Source organism: Columba livia, chromosome 1 (genome assembly GCF_036013475.1).
Source record: "Columba livia isolate bColLiv1 breed racing homer chromosome 1, bColLiv1.pat.W.v2, whole genome shotgun sequence".
NCBI lineage: Eukaryota > Metazoa > Chordata > Aves > Columbiformes > Columbidae > Columba > Columba livia.
In genome coordinates, this window is record NC_088602.1 from 106,655,900 (window position 1) to 106,670,072 (window position 14,173).

Sequence of the window (14,173 nt, forward strand, 5' to 3'; positions counted from 1 at the left end):
TTTGTGAAGGGCCAAGGAATACAGGGTGCTAAGGGACTAGGGAAACCAGTGAAAATGCCTGTTTTTACAAGAAACTTTAATCTTCCTTTTCTAAAGGATAAAGTTCACTAGATACCTCCAGGGGGCGGGGAGGGAAATTCTTCTGTTTTATACATTTATAGATAAGGATTTTAGGAAGAAAAATAAAGAGTGGATGTAAGGATCATGCATCATATCACACGTGACTGTAATTAAATAATAGAGAACACTGGTCATTGGTAAATAGGGAAAACTGAAAATGAGAGCTCACTTAAGAACACTTAGTGCTTACTTAATAACAGGGCTCAGAAATTGTCCAGTCCAAATCTGTTATGTTCATTAACCTCCTGGAAACTAACAGCACTCTTGAAACTACTTCATCGATAACCTTCCAATTAGTCTAGTTCTTAAGGGAAGAGAAAGTGCCCTTACACGCAGTCCCCTTGTCCTGCCCTGTCCCCAGCACCGTGCTTCTCTGGCTCCTGGCAAGATCAGAGCTCTCCCTTGCAACTCGCAGCATCAGCAAGCTGCTTTCGATAACGATGACACTTACTGGCTAATATGAACTCTCATCTGTGGTTTTCTCTATGGCTGCTAATTTGAAGGTAATTTTAGAATCCTGGCTTCACTTATATCTACTTCCAGTAACATGTAATGAAGCCACTCTCTAAAGAGGCCACTAGACAACTGCAGTACAAGCACAAATGACTTAGAAGGAGTATGGGTATAAAATTACAGAGATAATATCAACAGTAATTAATTATCCAACACATCTATTCAAGCTTACACTTCATGAGTGTGCTGCTTATATTTGCCTCAGTTCACTGTAAATCTCCCTTTCATTACTGTTAGCAACCCACAAACGTTACTTTTTTTGATACATCTTAGAGACATGCATATATACACTTGGAAAGAAAATTAAATACACCAAATGTCTAATGAGCAGTTCCCTTCTATTAATGACATATTCAAGGGCTAATATTTTCGTGCTGTAATGAAATAAAACCTTTTCTTCAACAGAAGTACGCTAGTATACTTTGATCATCATTTGTATCTATTTTCAGCACATACTTGTTGAATACTCTACAGCTCATTAAAATAAACAGAGCCTTTCAGAAAGTGTTTTTTGTGTTCCAATGATGATAATTAAAAATGTATTCATGCTGCCGAGATTATAAGAAGGGTACTTAGATACCCTTTGAGAATCTAAAGGCAATGACATGTACCTGCTGTCCTTGTTAAGTACCTATAATTGAGGGGAAATCAACAAGCAAACACAAAGAAAATTGAAAAATTATCCAAACCAGGACTTAACATGATTAACAACCATTATAAACATGCATGGTTGTTAATCCAAGACACTTTGAATTGTGTAAAAAGAGGAAATAAATAATTAGAACTCATGTAAAAAGAACATCAGGAGTAAACTTGTATAATAAGATAAATTATATGTACCATATTTTTTAACTCTGTTCTTTGCAACACATCTTACCTTGATAAATTTCCTTATTTTCCTTTGGAGATATTAACAGGGTTGTTGACTCTTCAAGTTACCAATAGATTAGTAATGAAAATGAAATGCAATAGCAAACATAAGGTTTTTTGCACTATAGTGCAGCAAAATTTGTTACAATCTACTGCATATGCAAATTTTGCTGTATTCTCACATATAATAATTTTCTAGATCATCTAGTTTCTACTCTATTAATTTCCACTTTAAGAGAAGAAAGACCTTTTCTTACAAGTAATTGAGTAATCAAGTAGTGAAGATAAAAACACACCTTGCCCATGTATGAAGACTGCGTGGACTTGTATGGAGATCAGAGTGATTTTTTGTTTAATGCTTATGTCAGTGATACAGGCTGCAGAGACAGAAGAATTTGTAATCCTTCCATCAGGAGTGTGTCAGAGAATTGCCTGTGTTCTGAGCACAGAAAGCAAAAGCATTTTCTTAAAGTTCAAAAGTGATCAGGAACTCCATGTTCTCCTCCACTTCTAAAAGCATTTTCTTAAAGTTCAAAAGTGATCAGGAACTCCATGTTCTCCTCCACTTCTGCGGGTACCTAATGATACCTCCTTTTCAGAATCCATGGTTCAAGGCACTGATGTTGCTTTTTCTCTAAACTATTTCACAAAGCTTTCAGTGGCTAATCAAGTTTGGAGTTGCTGTGGTTACGGTGATGACATCATACAGTACATTTCCATTTCCAAACTGAATGGCCTTAATTTTTAGAATCAATTTTGAAACCAAGTATTTTCCAGTTAATGGAGAAGCTGCTTTGCAGAAATTATTTCTATTATGCATTTTAAAATTCTCATTTCTCAAATTCTCCTTCTTAGTAAATTCATTTACCAAGAGCAAAAATAGATGGGCCTTGAACACACTAAAATCTAGTTTGCTCACCGAAGAGCAGCAGCACTCAAGCAGATGAAGAATCTGTTTAGTTCACTCTCTTTTTTCCCAGCAGTGATCAATAGTAGTTGTGTATGGAAAGTGTGCTGGGCATCTGTGAGGTAATTCTTCTACTAGTATATCTTTCTGCCTTCCAACAATCAGCAACAGAGGGACCTGTCCTCCTGGACTGAGTTTATATCTGTCTGTTCTTTTGTTCAGAACAGAACAGTCTCTTTTTCAGATCATCTGCTAATACAGTGAACAATACAGATCCTCATAATGCACTCCTCCAACTAATTTGAAAACAAGTCATTTGTCCCTACCTCCTTTTCTTATCTCTGATCAGTCACTAATTTATGAAAGGACCTTCTTTCTTGTCCCATGACAACTTCCAGTTAAGAGAATTGGGAAAGACCCTTATGGAGTGTTCTATGAAACAAACAGCATGCTTATCACTGTATCACAGTATGTTTGGGATTGGAAGGGACCTCAAAAGATCATCTAGTCCAATCCCCCTGCTGGAGCAGGAACACCTAGGTGAGGTCGCACAGGAACATGTCCAGACGGCTTTTGAATGCCTCCAGCAAAGGAGACTCCACAACCCCCCTGGGCAGCCTGTTCCAGTGCTCTGTCACCCTCACTGAGAAGTTGTTTTTTCTCAAATTTAAGTGGAACCTCTTGTGTTCCAGCTTGAACCCATTACCCCTTGTCCTATCATTGTTTGCCACTGAGAAGAGCCTGGCTCCATCCTCGTGGCACTCACTCTTTACATATTTATAAACATTAATAAGGTCATCCCTCAGTCTCCTCCAAGCTAAAGAGACTCAGCTCCCTCAGCCTTTCCTCATAAGGGAGGTGCTCCACTCCCTTAATCATCTTCGTTGCCTTACGCTGAACCCTCTCCAGCAGTTCCCTGTCCTTCTGGAACTGAGGAGCCCAGAACAGGACACAATATTCTAGATGGGGTCTCACCAGGGTGGAGTAGAGGGGAAGGAGGACCTCTGTTGATCTGCTAACCACCTCCCTTCTAATACACCCCAGGATGCCATTGGCCTTCCTGGCCACAAGGGCACAGTGCTGGCTCATGGTCATCCTGTTGTCCACCAAGACCCCCAGGCCCCTTTCCCCTACACTGCTCTCTAACATATAATTAACCAACCTATACTGGAACCTGGAGTTGTTCCTGCCCAGACGCAGGACTCTACACTTTCCCTTGTTAAATTCCATCAGGTTATTCCCCGCCTAACTCTCCAGCCTGTCCAGGTCCCACTGGATGGCAGCACAGCCTTCTGGCGTGTCAGCCACCCCTCCCAGCTTAGTGTCATCAGCAAACTTGCTGATAGTACACTCAATTCCCTTGTCCAAATCATTAATGAATATATTGAATAATATTGGCCCCAGTACTGACCCGTGATGCACTCCACTAGATACTGGCCTCCAACTAGGCTCCGCACCATTGACTACCACTCTCTGGCTTCTCTCCTTAAGCCAGTTTGCAACCCACCTCACTACTCTATTGTCTAGACCACACCTCCTCAACTTAGCTGTGAGGATGCTGTGGAAGACTGTGTCAAAGGCTTTACTGAAGTCAAGGTAGACCACATCCACCGCTCTGCCATCATCCATCCACCTTGTTACATTCTCATAAAAGGCTATGAGGTTGGTCAAGCATGACTTACCCTTGGTAAAGCCATGCTGACTGCCCCTAATAACCCACTCATCCTTGATATGCCTTGAGATGGCACCAAGGACAAGCTGTTCCATTACTTTCACAGGGTCATAGGTGAGGCTGACCAGTCTATAATTAGCCGGGTCCTCCCTCTTGCCCATTTTGAAGACTGGAGTGACATTTGCTTTCCTCCAATCCTTGGGCACCTCTCCCGTTTCCCAAGACTTGGCAAAGATGATGGAGAGCGGTCCAGCAATGACTTCAGCCAGCTCCCTCAGCACCCACAGGTGCATCTCATCTGGACCCATACTTATGTTTTCTGAATTTCAAAAGACTCTAACGGACTATGAAAGTATGATTTTTTTTTTCTAAAAGAAAAACAAAAATACTACTCACATTGAATCCTTCCCATTATATCATATGTTCATTCATTCATTTTGTGATGACAACCAGTTACCTTCATAGATGGTCTAGAAGAATGTTTTCTGCAGATCACCCTGGATTCTCTTTCGAAAAAAAAGGATTTGACACTTACCACACCTATTCTTCCGGTGCTAAGGCCACTATAAGTGGTAAGCTATACATTAAAGCTGGTTGTTTGGCAATTTCTTGACAAAGTTCCTTTGAAATACCTGAGCTAATTTTATCTGGTCCTTATATTTGTCACAGCTCATTTTATTAATTTCTTCTAAAGTACCTTCTATTGACACTAAATTTGGAACACTTTATGGAACTCAGCTCCCATAAGAAAATGCTCCAAGATAACAATTTCCCAAACTCTTCTAATGCAAAGAATTGTATCTTCTTTATATGCCTTACAAACTTTCCTCTTCCAGTGTATTTGAAAAAAAAAAAAAAAAATATTATTAGTTTTTATGCTCTTTGAAAGCTGGACCTCAAAATCTTTGTGGGCTTGCTATATCACAACTTTACACTTATCTTGCAAGAGTTCATGCTTATTTCTTATTTTCAAATGACATTCATTTGTAGAACTTATTTTCTGTTGTTTAACTAGGCCTTTAAAAAGTCCACAGTTTTTATAGCATATCACCAGTCCCTACAGAATTTTGTATGGATTACTACTGAAAACACAGCTACAAAGCAGCAAAGGTAATAATTGCTGGGCATGAAATATGCCCAGCAGATACACCATGCAATAGGAGTGTGCGTAGGCTTGTAAGCTTCAGTTTCCTGCAGTGCAGTTCTTTCCCAGCAGCATTAATGGGAACTCAGTACTGATGTGTCAAATATTTATCAGCAACTTCAGACCTGGGCATGTTCCTCCCACATTTCACAGGGCCTCATTCACTGCAAATCATACCAGCCAGCAGTGTAAGACTTTGTACTGTGCCCTTCTTTGAATCTTCCCTCCTATGGTGCATCATTTTTAGGGCATGATTACATTTGTACACCTCTCTCAGGTAGGAAGAGGGTTTTGCTCAGAAAGAACCACCTAAATCCTTTTCCTCTTAGGAACAGTCTTAAAAGGACAGTGAGCAGCACTATCCAAACTTCAAGGTCAGATGCCAGCAGTACAAGAAGGTCAGCAGTTATGATAGAAAATACAATTGCCTCTACACCCATGACTGATTGGTCACGTTTGACGGCTCTCTGCTTCGTGACAGCATCAGACACAGTGAGTGTGAAATTTAGCTTCAGTGACTCCAGCCTCTCGTTACAGCTTTCTCTAATGTGCCATGGCAGAGTGGCTGAGAGAGCTGAATGCTGCTGAAACTTGAAAGGACCCAATATCAAAGAAGACATAACAGCCATGGTTCTCATTTCAGGTTGAATGGGCTTCCTCTTGTTCACACCATACGTCTGAAGCAGCAGTGGTGGCCGGTGTTTAATTTGGTAGGAGCAGCAGCTGTCGTGCTCCACATGTACCTCACAGCTGTGATCAGCTCAGGAACACCTCCCTCAAGTGCTCCCTCAGATGATCAACAAACATGTGGCTCCTTAATGATGGCAGTCCTCTAATTAAGGTAAAGCAGTCTAGGCCTAGAGCTAATTTTTATAAAAAGAACAACCTAATTATCACACACACTTTACAAATAAGCTCACTTGGACACAAAATAATTTAAGTGATTGGTCTAAAAGCCAAAATTGCTTATACAAATTGGTAGGAGCAGATACTAGCTGACCCAGATTGCCAGCCTTCTTCTGTAACCTCTTCAGTGTGATACATTCATTTTGTGCCTTTCAAAATCTTCTCTCTGTGACTAAAAGAGATTCAGGAGGAAAAGTGGAAGCCACTCTGTGATTTTTGACACTCCTTTCCTAGGGGACTAAGAGCACAAAGGTTATGGCAGCCGCCTTCCAGACCCTGATGGCACAGAACAAGAATGGCTGATTTAACTTGCAAAGCTAATAAAAGTGAAGAGAACTGTCGGGGTAAAGATAACAGTGTTGTATGCAGAAATACTGGTACAGACTTTTAAAACCAGTTAGAAATTTTCTATATGAAGTCTCATTAAAGCAAATGGGAATGAACATCCAAATCAATACACATCTTTGAAAAACTCAGCTCTTTTATCTCATATGTTTACAAACCAGGATTTATGCTCTCTAAAAAAACAACCAGTAACTAAAATTAGCACAAGACAGGTTGTACTGTATGTACAAGATAATAACATCAAACTATAAAGGTAAGAATTTTAAGTTAACTACAGATACCACTCCTTGTCCTTGAAGGCATTGAACAAATATGCTGGTCTATATCACAGCCTCGTCTAATCATGTTTATTTCTACATGTTTATTAATACTAGAGGACTGAGTTGCTAACACTTAAAGAGTTACTGTATAATTATGGAGGTATGCATACACATGTTTTTGCTACAGAAAACAGGAACATTAACCGTTAGTAACGGTAATTTAAGCTAACATTTGCAATAGACAGAGTACACACACAGGCAGTCACTGGAACTTGGCAGACACAGGTAACTCCTTAAGCAACAGCAATCCAAATTTGTGGGAGCCCTTGCTTTTCCAGAACTATCCTCTCACTTAAGATGACTCACAGCTGAATTACCAGGTTTCAGTTTTGATTTTAAGTCACAAACACACAAACTATACAGATACTATCTGATACACAACATTTCCCAAACAGGCACTTTATAAGGAGGCTCAGAAGTCAGATACTCACTGATCTGGTTGGTAGATGCACTATAAAAAGCATTTACAGTAGTTGGGCTTGTAAACCACCTGTAATAAGAGCAAAATAAATCAGCTGTTAGTACATTTACACACCTTTATGAACATAATGAGCAAAGATAAAAAGGGAACTCAGTGAAATGAAGCATAAATGTGAAAGACCTAGGATACACTAAGTATTTCCGCATTTCACCACATGCTACCAACACTTTCTAAAACATTGAAATCTATTGTTCAATGGTTGTATTTTAAGTGTGTATGGTCAATGAATTTTCAACAGGAGTGGCTGTTAAGCTTCCTATTAGCTCACCTGTTCTATTTCTAAGTGACCATTGTGCTTGTGAGGTCTGTCATACCAGCGCAATGAAGTTCACTCAGAGGCTCCTACACTGACAGCAGCTGTGAAAACTCTCTTAGGTGTCTTTCAACCATGTGGGGAGAAACTCCCTCTCAAAATTAGAGGAGAGCAATTTGAAACAAATGAAGTGGCTTCAGATGCTTTGCTGAACAACTGCTTGAGTACCTAGGATGACAGCAGCCACATGGGCAAGTGCTTTCTGGGAACATAAATTCAATATTGACAGTGATTTCACCCATATGAGTGGAAAATATCAGCTGGCTTCAGTAAGATCAAAATCCCCTTGGATGAAGCTCTGAGTTTTGTGAGTCCAAGATTTCACTTTATGATTTTATAAGGAAGAACTGAGATAAAAGAAAAGTAATAAATATCATGAGAATTAGGGGTTAATCCATAATAAATTAGAAGCAATTCTACTAAATGTCCAGACAGGAACATCCTGATGTCTTTAGCAAGACATCGCTTCAAAGATTTGTAAAGCCAAATGAATGCAATGCAATTGCTTTGGAAAAATTATTTCAAAGAGAAGGTATGGGAGCTGCAAAACAAAGAGTAAGACAAAGGAAGATCTATCAGAATATGGAAAATGTGTGTTGTCAATGACATTCACATTCAAGATCTGTGCTTTAAAATAGCGCCATCAAATGATTGAGTTAAATGCAGATCCTGACTGTTTTTCTGCCAACTGATGTCCTCATGTAAACCACACAACAAAGGGGAGAGGTTTTAGAATAGCAGCATTCTGTCTTTTATCAATAAACTTATTTGTTTCTCTCATCTTCAAAGCCTAGCAGCTTGTTTCATAATGCAGCAACTAGAAAAACTAACCAATGAAAACAAAGGGTGATGTCATGTAAACATCTTTAACCATCCAATGTATTATAGACTCTAACTGCCAGAGATAACTCTCCTGATTTTTTTTTTACTAGGAGATTCTGAAGAGAAACAGCACAGGTAGGTTATTTTCTGATGAGTTCTCTGTTTCCTCTCTAATGAAGAGATTAAACGTCAGAGGTAATGTAGTGAGATAATGGAAGATTGAAGAAAAAATTCTTATGGTGAGGGGATAAAGAAAAAATTAGGGGACTTAATTAATCACATTTCAATTTCATGTTTGTACACAGCAGCAATCAGTGAACTGCTTTGAAGGATGCAAGCCAGCTATTTGTCTGTATCACCTGCTCTCCAGGCTTAGTAGTGGTTCTGGAGGGCTCAGTCCCTTTTTTGACAAGGAGAGGACCCATCTGAAACACTAAAGGCTTTCATTTAGATTTTATTCTGAGTTTGAACAAAGACAAATAGCATTGTGACTTCGCCTCACCCCGTTGGCTTGTTCCACTTACAACGGCCTTTTTGTTCCCTCAAACATTAACTTTCAGGCATGAAAAAGGCTTCCAGGACAACAAACCTTCCCTTTTGCAACTCCTTCTTAGACTGAGTGTCTTACAGGGGGTCTCATTTCCAGTCACAAGATCAAGGGCCTGAGACAGATACTTCAAAACAAACTAATGTGCTTTGCTCTTCTCCCCATTCTCTTTGCTGCTGCAGTCCTAGGGGCTCACCACAGCTAGTTCAACATAGGAAGCACCACAAGCAGGTGTTAAAGAGCTCTTCATGGGCGAGTGACACCCCTCTAGCAGAAAAGTTTGTACCATTTTTACTGGGTGACAAGATAACCAGTGATGCAGGTACTTGTCACCACAAGAGCACCTCACCCTGCCTGAGAGCAACTGCAAACACTATCGACATTTGGTCCACAGCTACTGAGGACAGACATCATACCACTGTTAGCCATGCTTTCAGACCTAGGAACTCAAAGAGTGGTCATTCATAGACAAGCTACTAAGACTCATCACAACATACCCATCCTGAGACTGCTGCTTTCTTCACAAGCTACCACAGCAATAACAGAGCCCATCCTGTTTCCTGAGCTTAGTATGAGACAAAGATGGACAGTAGCCTCAGTTTTCTCACTGTAAAACTGAATTAAGTTATTTCCAAGTCCCTGCTTCATTCCTCAAGAATGATCCCATGTGGAGTTCATTATGTTTTTAAGCAGCTAGGAAGAGGAGACTTAGCAGCCATACTGAGGAGTTGGGAGGAAAAAGAGCTGTCTAGTGACAAGCAGAATATACTGGTAAATTCCGTATTTGACATGTAGACACTTGGCAAGGAGCATATTTACACTCCAGCATTTTGTTGTACTCTTCTGACCCACTCTTGAGAAGATTCAGGAAGCATTTTCCACAAAAGAGCAGAAATAACTGAGACTGCTTCCATTCAGTCTACTAGAACAGCTTCACCTCTCATTTGTCATCTTCTTTCAGTGAGGTCCTTGACATGACTGAACGTTTCAGTGACAGACCTTATCTAATAATATATCAAATTACTATATGAAGGTCTGTAATAAATAGCTGTTGCAGTTAAATTTTAAGGTGAAGCAAATTTAGAAATAGCACTCTCACTCCTGTTTGAAGTCAGGTTGCCTGGGAATTGGGTCCAGGTCTTGTTACAACTTCAGTGCATTTGATCTATTAGCCGAAGGATAGGGGGGGGGGGGAAAAAAAAAACAGGCTTAACAAACCCTTAGCTCTTATGGAGTACTGCAGCAGTCAAAACTTAATGCTGCAGACATGTCACTTACAAGTTTGAGATTTCCCTTGTAGAAAGAAAATATAAGACCTGCACTGAGATAGCAAGTAAGCCAGGGCTTACTGAAACAGGTCCTGGAGAAGACCCAGGAATTTTCTCATAGTACACTTCCTCTGTGTCCTCTTATATGTCTAACTAGATGCCTACATCTCCAGCACTGAAAGCTGAATGAACTGTGAAGAAAGATTTGGCCAGGTATAAAAATCTTAGAGAAGAAAGATTAATAATAATGAAGTGGTATGGCCAAGAAGTCCTCTGACGCCCTGATATTTGCAATTATGATATCAGTATTAAGATGGACAGATTCAATCACTGTTAAAAATGTGTGGGTGTGTGTTTATATATACACACACACACGTGTATGTAGATTTGCATGCATTAATGTATGTGTCTCAATGGATACAAACACCACTAAAACCCTGATTCTCCTTTATCTCTCCCACATGGCCATCACTTCCCGCCACCCTGCCTTTCATGTCCCTCTGCTCTAGTCATGTCTCACCTGTATTCTTTTAATTGTCTTCATGCCTGGTCCCCTTCATCCCATGCTACCCATTTTCCAGCCTTGCCTCCTCCAATCAGCCTTCTCCATCCAACCTGCACTGTTTCGTGCATCATATTCCTCAGCTCCCGTCACAAGTCCCTTTTGCACACCTCTCTTGATACCTGAGCACTTTTTCTCTTGTTTGATAAAGCCAGCTGTGAAGATGACAGCCATCTCCCCAGCCAGCTGTTAGGATGGCAGCTGGCATCCACAGTGGGCATTGAGGACAGCGAGTTGCAGCTCCTGCAGCTGTGGTGCCTGTGGGGAGGTCTGGTCCACTGACCAGCAGAGCAGGTGGCTCTGATGCCCTGAGGCCTTGTCACAGCTTCTTGGTGCCATTTGGGGCAGGTATCTCCCCCCATCCATGCCCTCAGCAATGCCTCGCCTGAGTCCCTTCATGCTCTTTTTTCCTGTAAGGCAAATAACTGCTAGGGAGGAGGGAGGAAAACAGAGGATAAAGCATTTTTGATAATTACTCCTGCTTTGGGGGATGTTTTTCCCCCTCTTTTTAGATTACAACACTGTTAAATTTGCAGAATATCTTATTTCCATTTTGATATCCACATTCCCCCTTGCTTCACCAAACTCCTTTTTCTTGGATCTCCCAGCTTCTGTCTGTTTTGCAGTTGCTCTGAGAGAACTATCATTTTGAATTTGCATTTAGTTGACTATGCTAAGGAAAGTGAGTCCAGTTTGAAATAAAATCACTGAGAAATCCAGACTGTCTGCTAAATTAGCATAGTGTTTTAACTTCTGTGGTTAATATTACTTTACAGTGGTAACTTCCTTAAACACTCATTTTCTCATTTGTCTTTATCAGTCCACAACTTGTGCCATCTTATGTCTATTTCTAAATATAAATATTATGCTAAAAGCTACTGAACTAGGGAAAAGAAGAAATGGAGCAAACAGAAATAAAACCCCAAGGGTAATTCTCTATTAACACAATGTCAAGCTTCAGAGTAGACCAAAGATTTGTGGAGTTTTATTAAAAAAAAAAAAAGAGAGAGAGGGAAAGAAGAAGTGAAACCATCAGACCATCAGAAAGCAGTAGTCCAACAGTTAAAATGTAGCAAGTGCTGAATTTTTTAAGGCCAGATTTGACATGCCTCAGACTGGTGGGTAGGAAATACTAGTTTATTGCAATAAATTAAAAAAAAAAAAAAATTACTGTAGGTGGTAATGACTCTCTGTGCCTTGGTACCTCTCAGCAGACATAGCAAAAGCAGACAGTGTAAAGCACATCACTTTCAGAGCCCTTTTTTATTGCCAAGCAGGTGCAAAGTCAGAATAAACTCCCAGCGGGAATAATTATGACTGAGGGCTCAGGTGGGGGTTACCCCCAGACCTGCAGAAGGCAGAGCATGTAGCTGTGCTGACGAAGGAAAGAGACCAAAAATCAAACTGGGATCCTCCAGGTCAGTATGTGCCCTGCAGGATGACAAGAAAATCATGGCAAAGGTGATGATGGGCTGTTTTCGAGTAGTCCTTGAAATAAGTCAGTAAAGAAAAGCATGAGAAAGTATTCAGTCTTGTAGTGGGAAGTCAGGTAAAAACTTCATTTTTTAAGCATACCCACTTGATGTGACAGTTCTCAGATTACGGCCCTTGAGATGTACAGTCAGGAATAACCTGCCAATTAATTTCCTTACAGGGGAGATTTCCCATTTTGTCCAGAATCTGCATGGTCTGCGTTAGAGCTGCTGCAACACTGCTCATGAGGAGAAAGGTCACGGATCACCACTGCTATAGAGAGGTTATTTCGCTGCTCTCACAGAAACTGTCGGTCTGAAGAGAACATACTGCCGAGATCTAGCCCTGGCAACCGCGGCTGCAGGAAAGCCCATAAAATCATCCCCTGGGATTAATCATTGCAATGTCAGAGAAGGGTGTGACAAGAAGGTAAAAATTCACAATTAAAATAAAGCTATAAACAAGCCCTCGAAAATATGGGGCCAAATTACCGCACACTAGCCAGGAATAGCCAGTCCTGCTGACATCCTCTACCTGCCTCAGGGACAATACAGAGCCATCCCCAAAACAAGGTATGTTTCAGTTTGAGTAGGAATTTCTGGAGCCCTAAGGGAACACCACCACAGTAACTAAGCAGCAGCACTGATTTCAAAGTCTCTGTGTAGAAGGAGTCATTTTTAAGTAGCATGATTAGACTAATTAAGTTCTGTTTAGGTTTTAATTTGCCTTTTAAGGATTTGATTACCCACCAGTAAGAAAAGAGACTGATTCTGTCCTGTATTTGATGACAGTGTGTGACACAATTTGCACTGTCAGGTTTACAAATAAATAAATAAATAAATAAATAAATAAATATGTGTAAATTAAATTATGTCTTATTCCATATGATTGCTATCAACAGCAGGCAACCAACAATGCTGATTGCTATTACTAATAATAAGGTTCTCTCTTACTAATGGTTCCATTCTGAGAAAATTTATTTCATAAATCCCCACTGTACCATTCCAAATTCTAACTGTGAACAAGAGACATAATCCATTTTTAACTGAGATTAAATTACCTCTTTTTTAATGAATTTAAAAGTTTAAGCTGCAAGCATATGACTAGCGTGCATAAGAACAGAGATACCTAGAACTTACCAAAGAAAATATCCACAGGAATTTCTGAATAACTGGGAAGTTTGCCCAGAAGCTTTTTGTATAATAATATATTGCTGCATATATAATTCTATTTTAAAAATAGTATAAAACAAAGAATATAAATTCAAATATTGTCAGAAGATCATGTAAATTTGCCTTTTGTCTACTCACTCTGTTTTTGGAACTTCTTTTCTAAGCCAGTAGAAATCAGATTGGGCTGCATATTTGCGAGTTTGCAACACGTTGCCAAAATAGTCACTTTCTGTAAACTTGAGCTGTGTAAATAAAGCACAGACATTTTTGAAGCATGTCCAAGGAAACAAAAGATGACCAGAACAATTGGAACTTTTACTTTAAACCACATAATCACCTAAATTTTTTAGCCATTATCAAAGCAAGTATAATGTTCACACTTGGTAGGAAGAATAAATATTTTGTGAACTTAGTTAAAAAACAGTGGCTGAACAGATCTGCACAAGGGACTAGAATACCAAAGAAGCTCTTCCCTGTGCAGAGAAGTGCTGAGTAAGTCAGACATACACAATGATGAATTGCAGACTGCACATTTCTATGGCTATTGTTAAGACAGCCTCTTTTTTTCAGAAGGAATTTTTTTTATTTTTTAAAGTACATTTTAAAACCACTTTCAAAAATGTAACAAGGCCACATTTTCAGTTTGTTTTGTATTTTATTACAAATATTTCGTACTCTGCCCTCAGGGCCCTGCCACTGCTTTCTTAGTGTTTTTCACATTAAATGTTTACAGACATA

General features: G+C 39.8%; 1 protein-coding gene across 4 annotated transcripts in view; it reads right to left on the minus strand.

The window, feature by feature from the left end:
* PHEX (phosphate regulating endopeptidase X-linked) overlaps positions 1 to 14,173 on the minus strand; it is a 125,979-nt gene that overhangs the window by 25,002 nt on the left and 86,804 nt on the right. For 2 of the 4 annotated variants that reach the window (XM_065071368.1, XM_065071383.1), the window contains exons 14-16: positions 13,574 to 13,677; positions 7,229 to 7,287; positions 1,800 to 1,880 (exon numbers count right to left, since the gene is read on the minus strand). In XM_065071368.1, the coding sequence (XP_064927440.1) occupies positions 1,800 to 1,880; positions 7,229 to 7,287; positions 13,574 to 13,677 (244 nt within the window). The remainder of the gene's footprint in view (positions 1 to 1,799; positions 1,881 to 7,228; positions 7,288 to 13,573; positions 13,678 to 14,173) is intronic. The other 2 variants (XM_005503727.3, XM_065071386.1) reach the window with 1 other exon arrangement.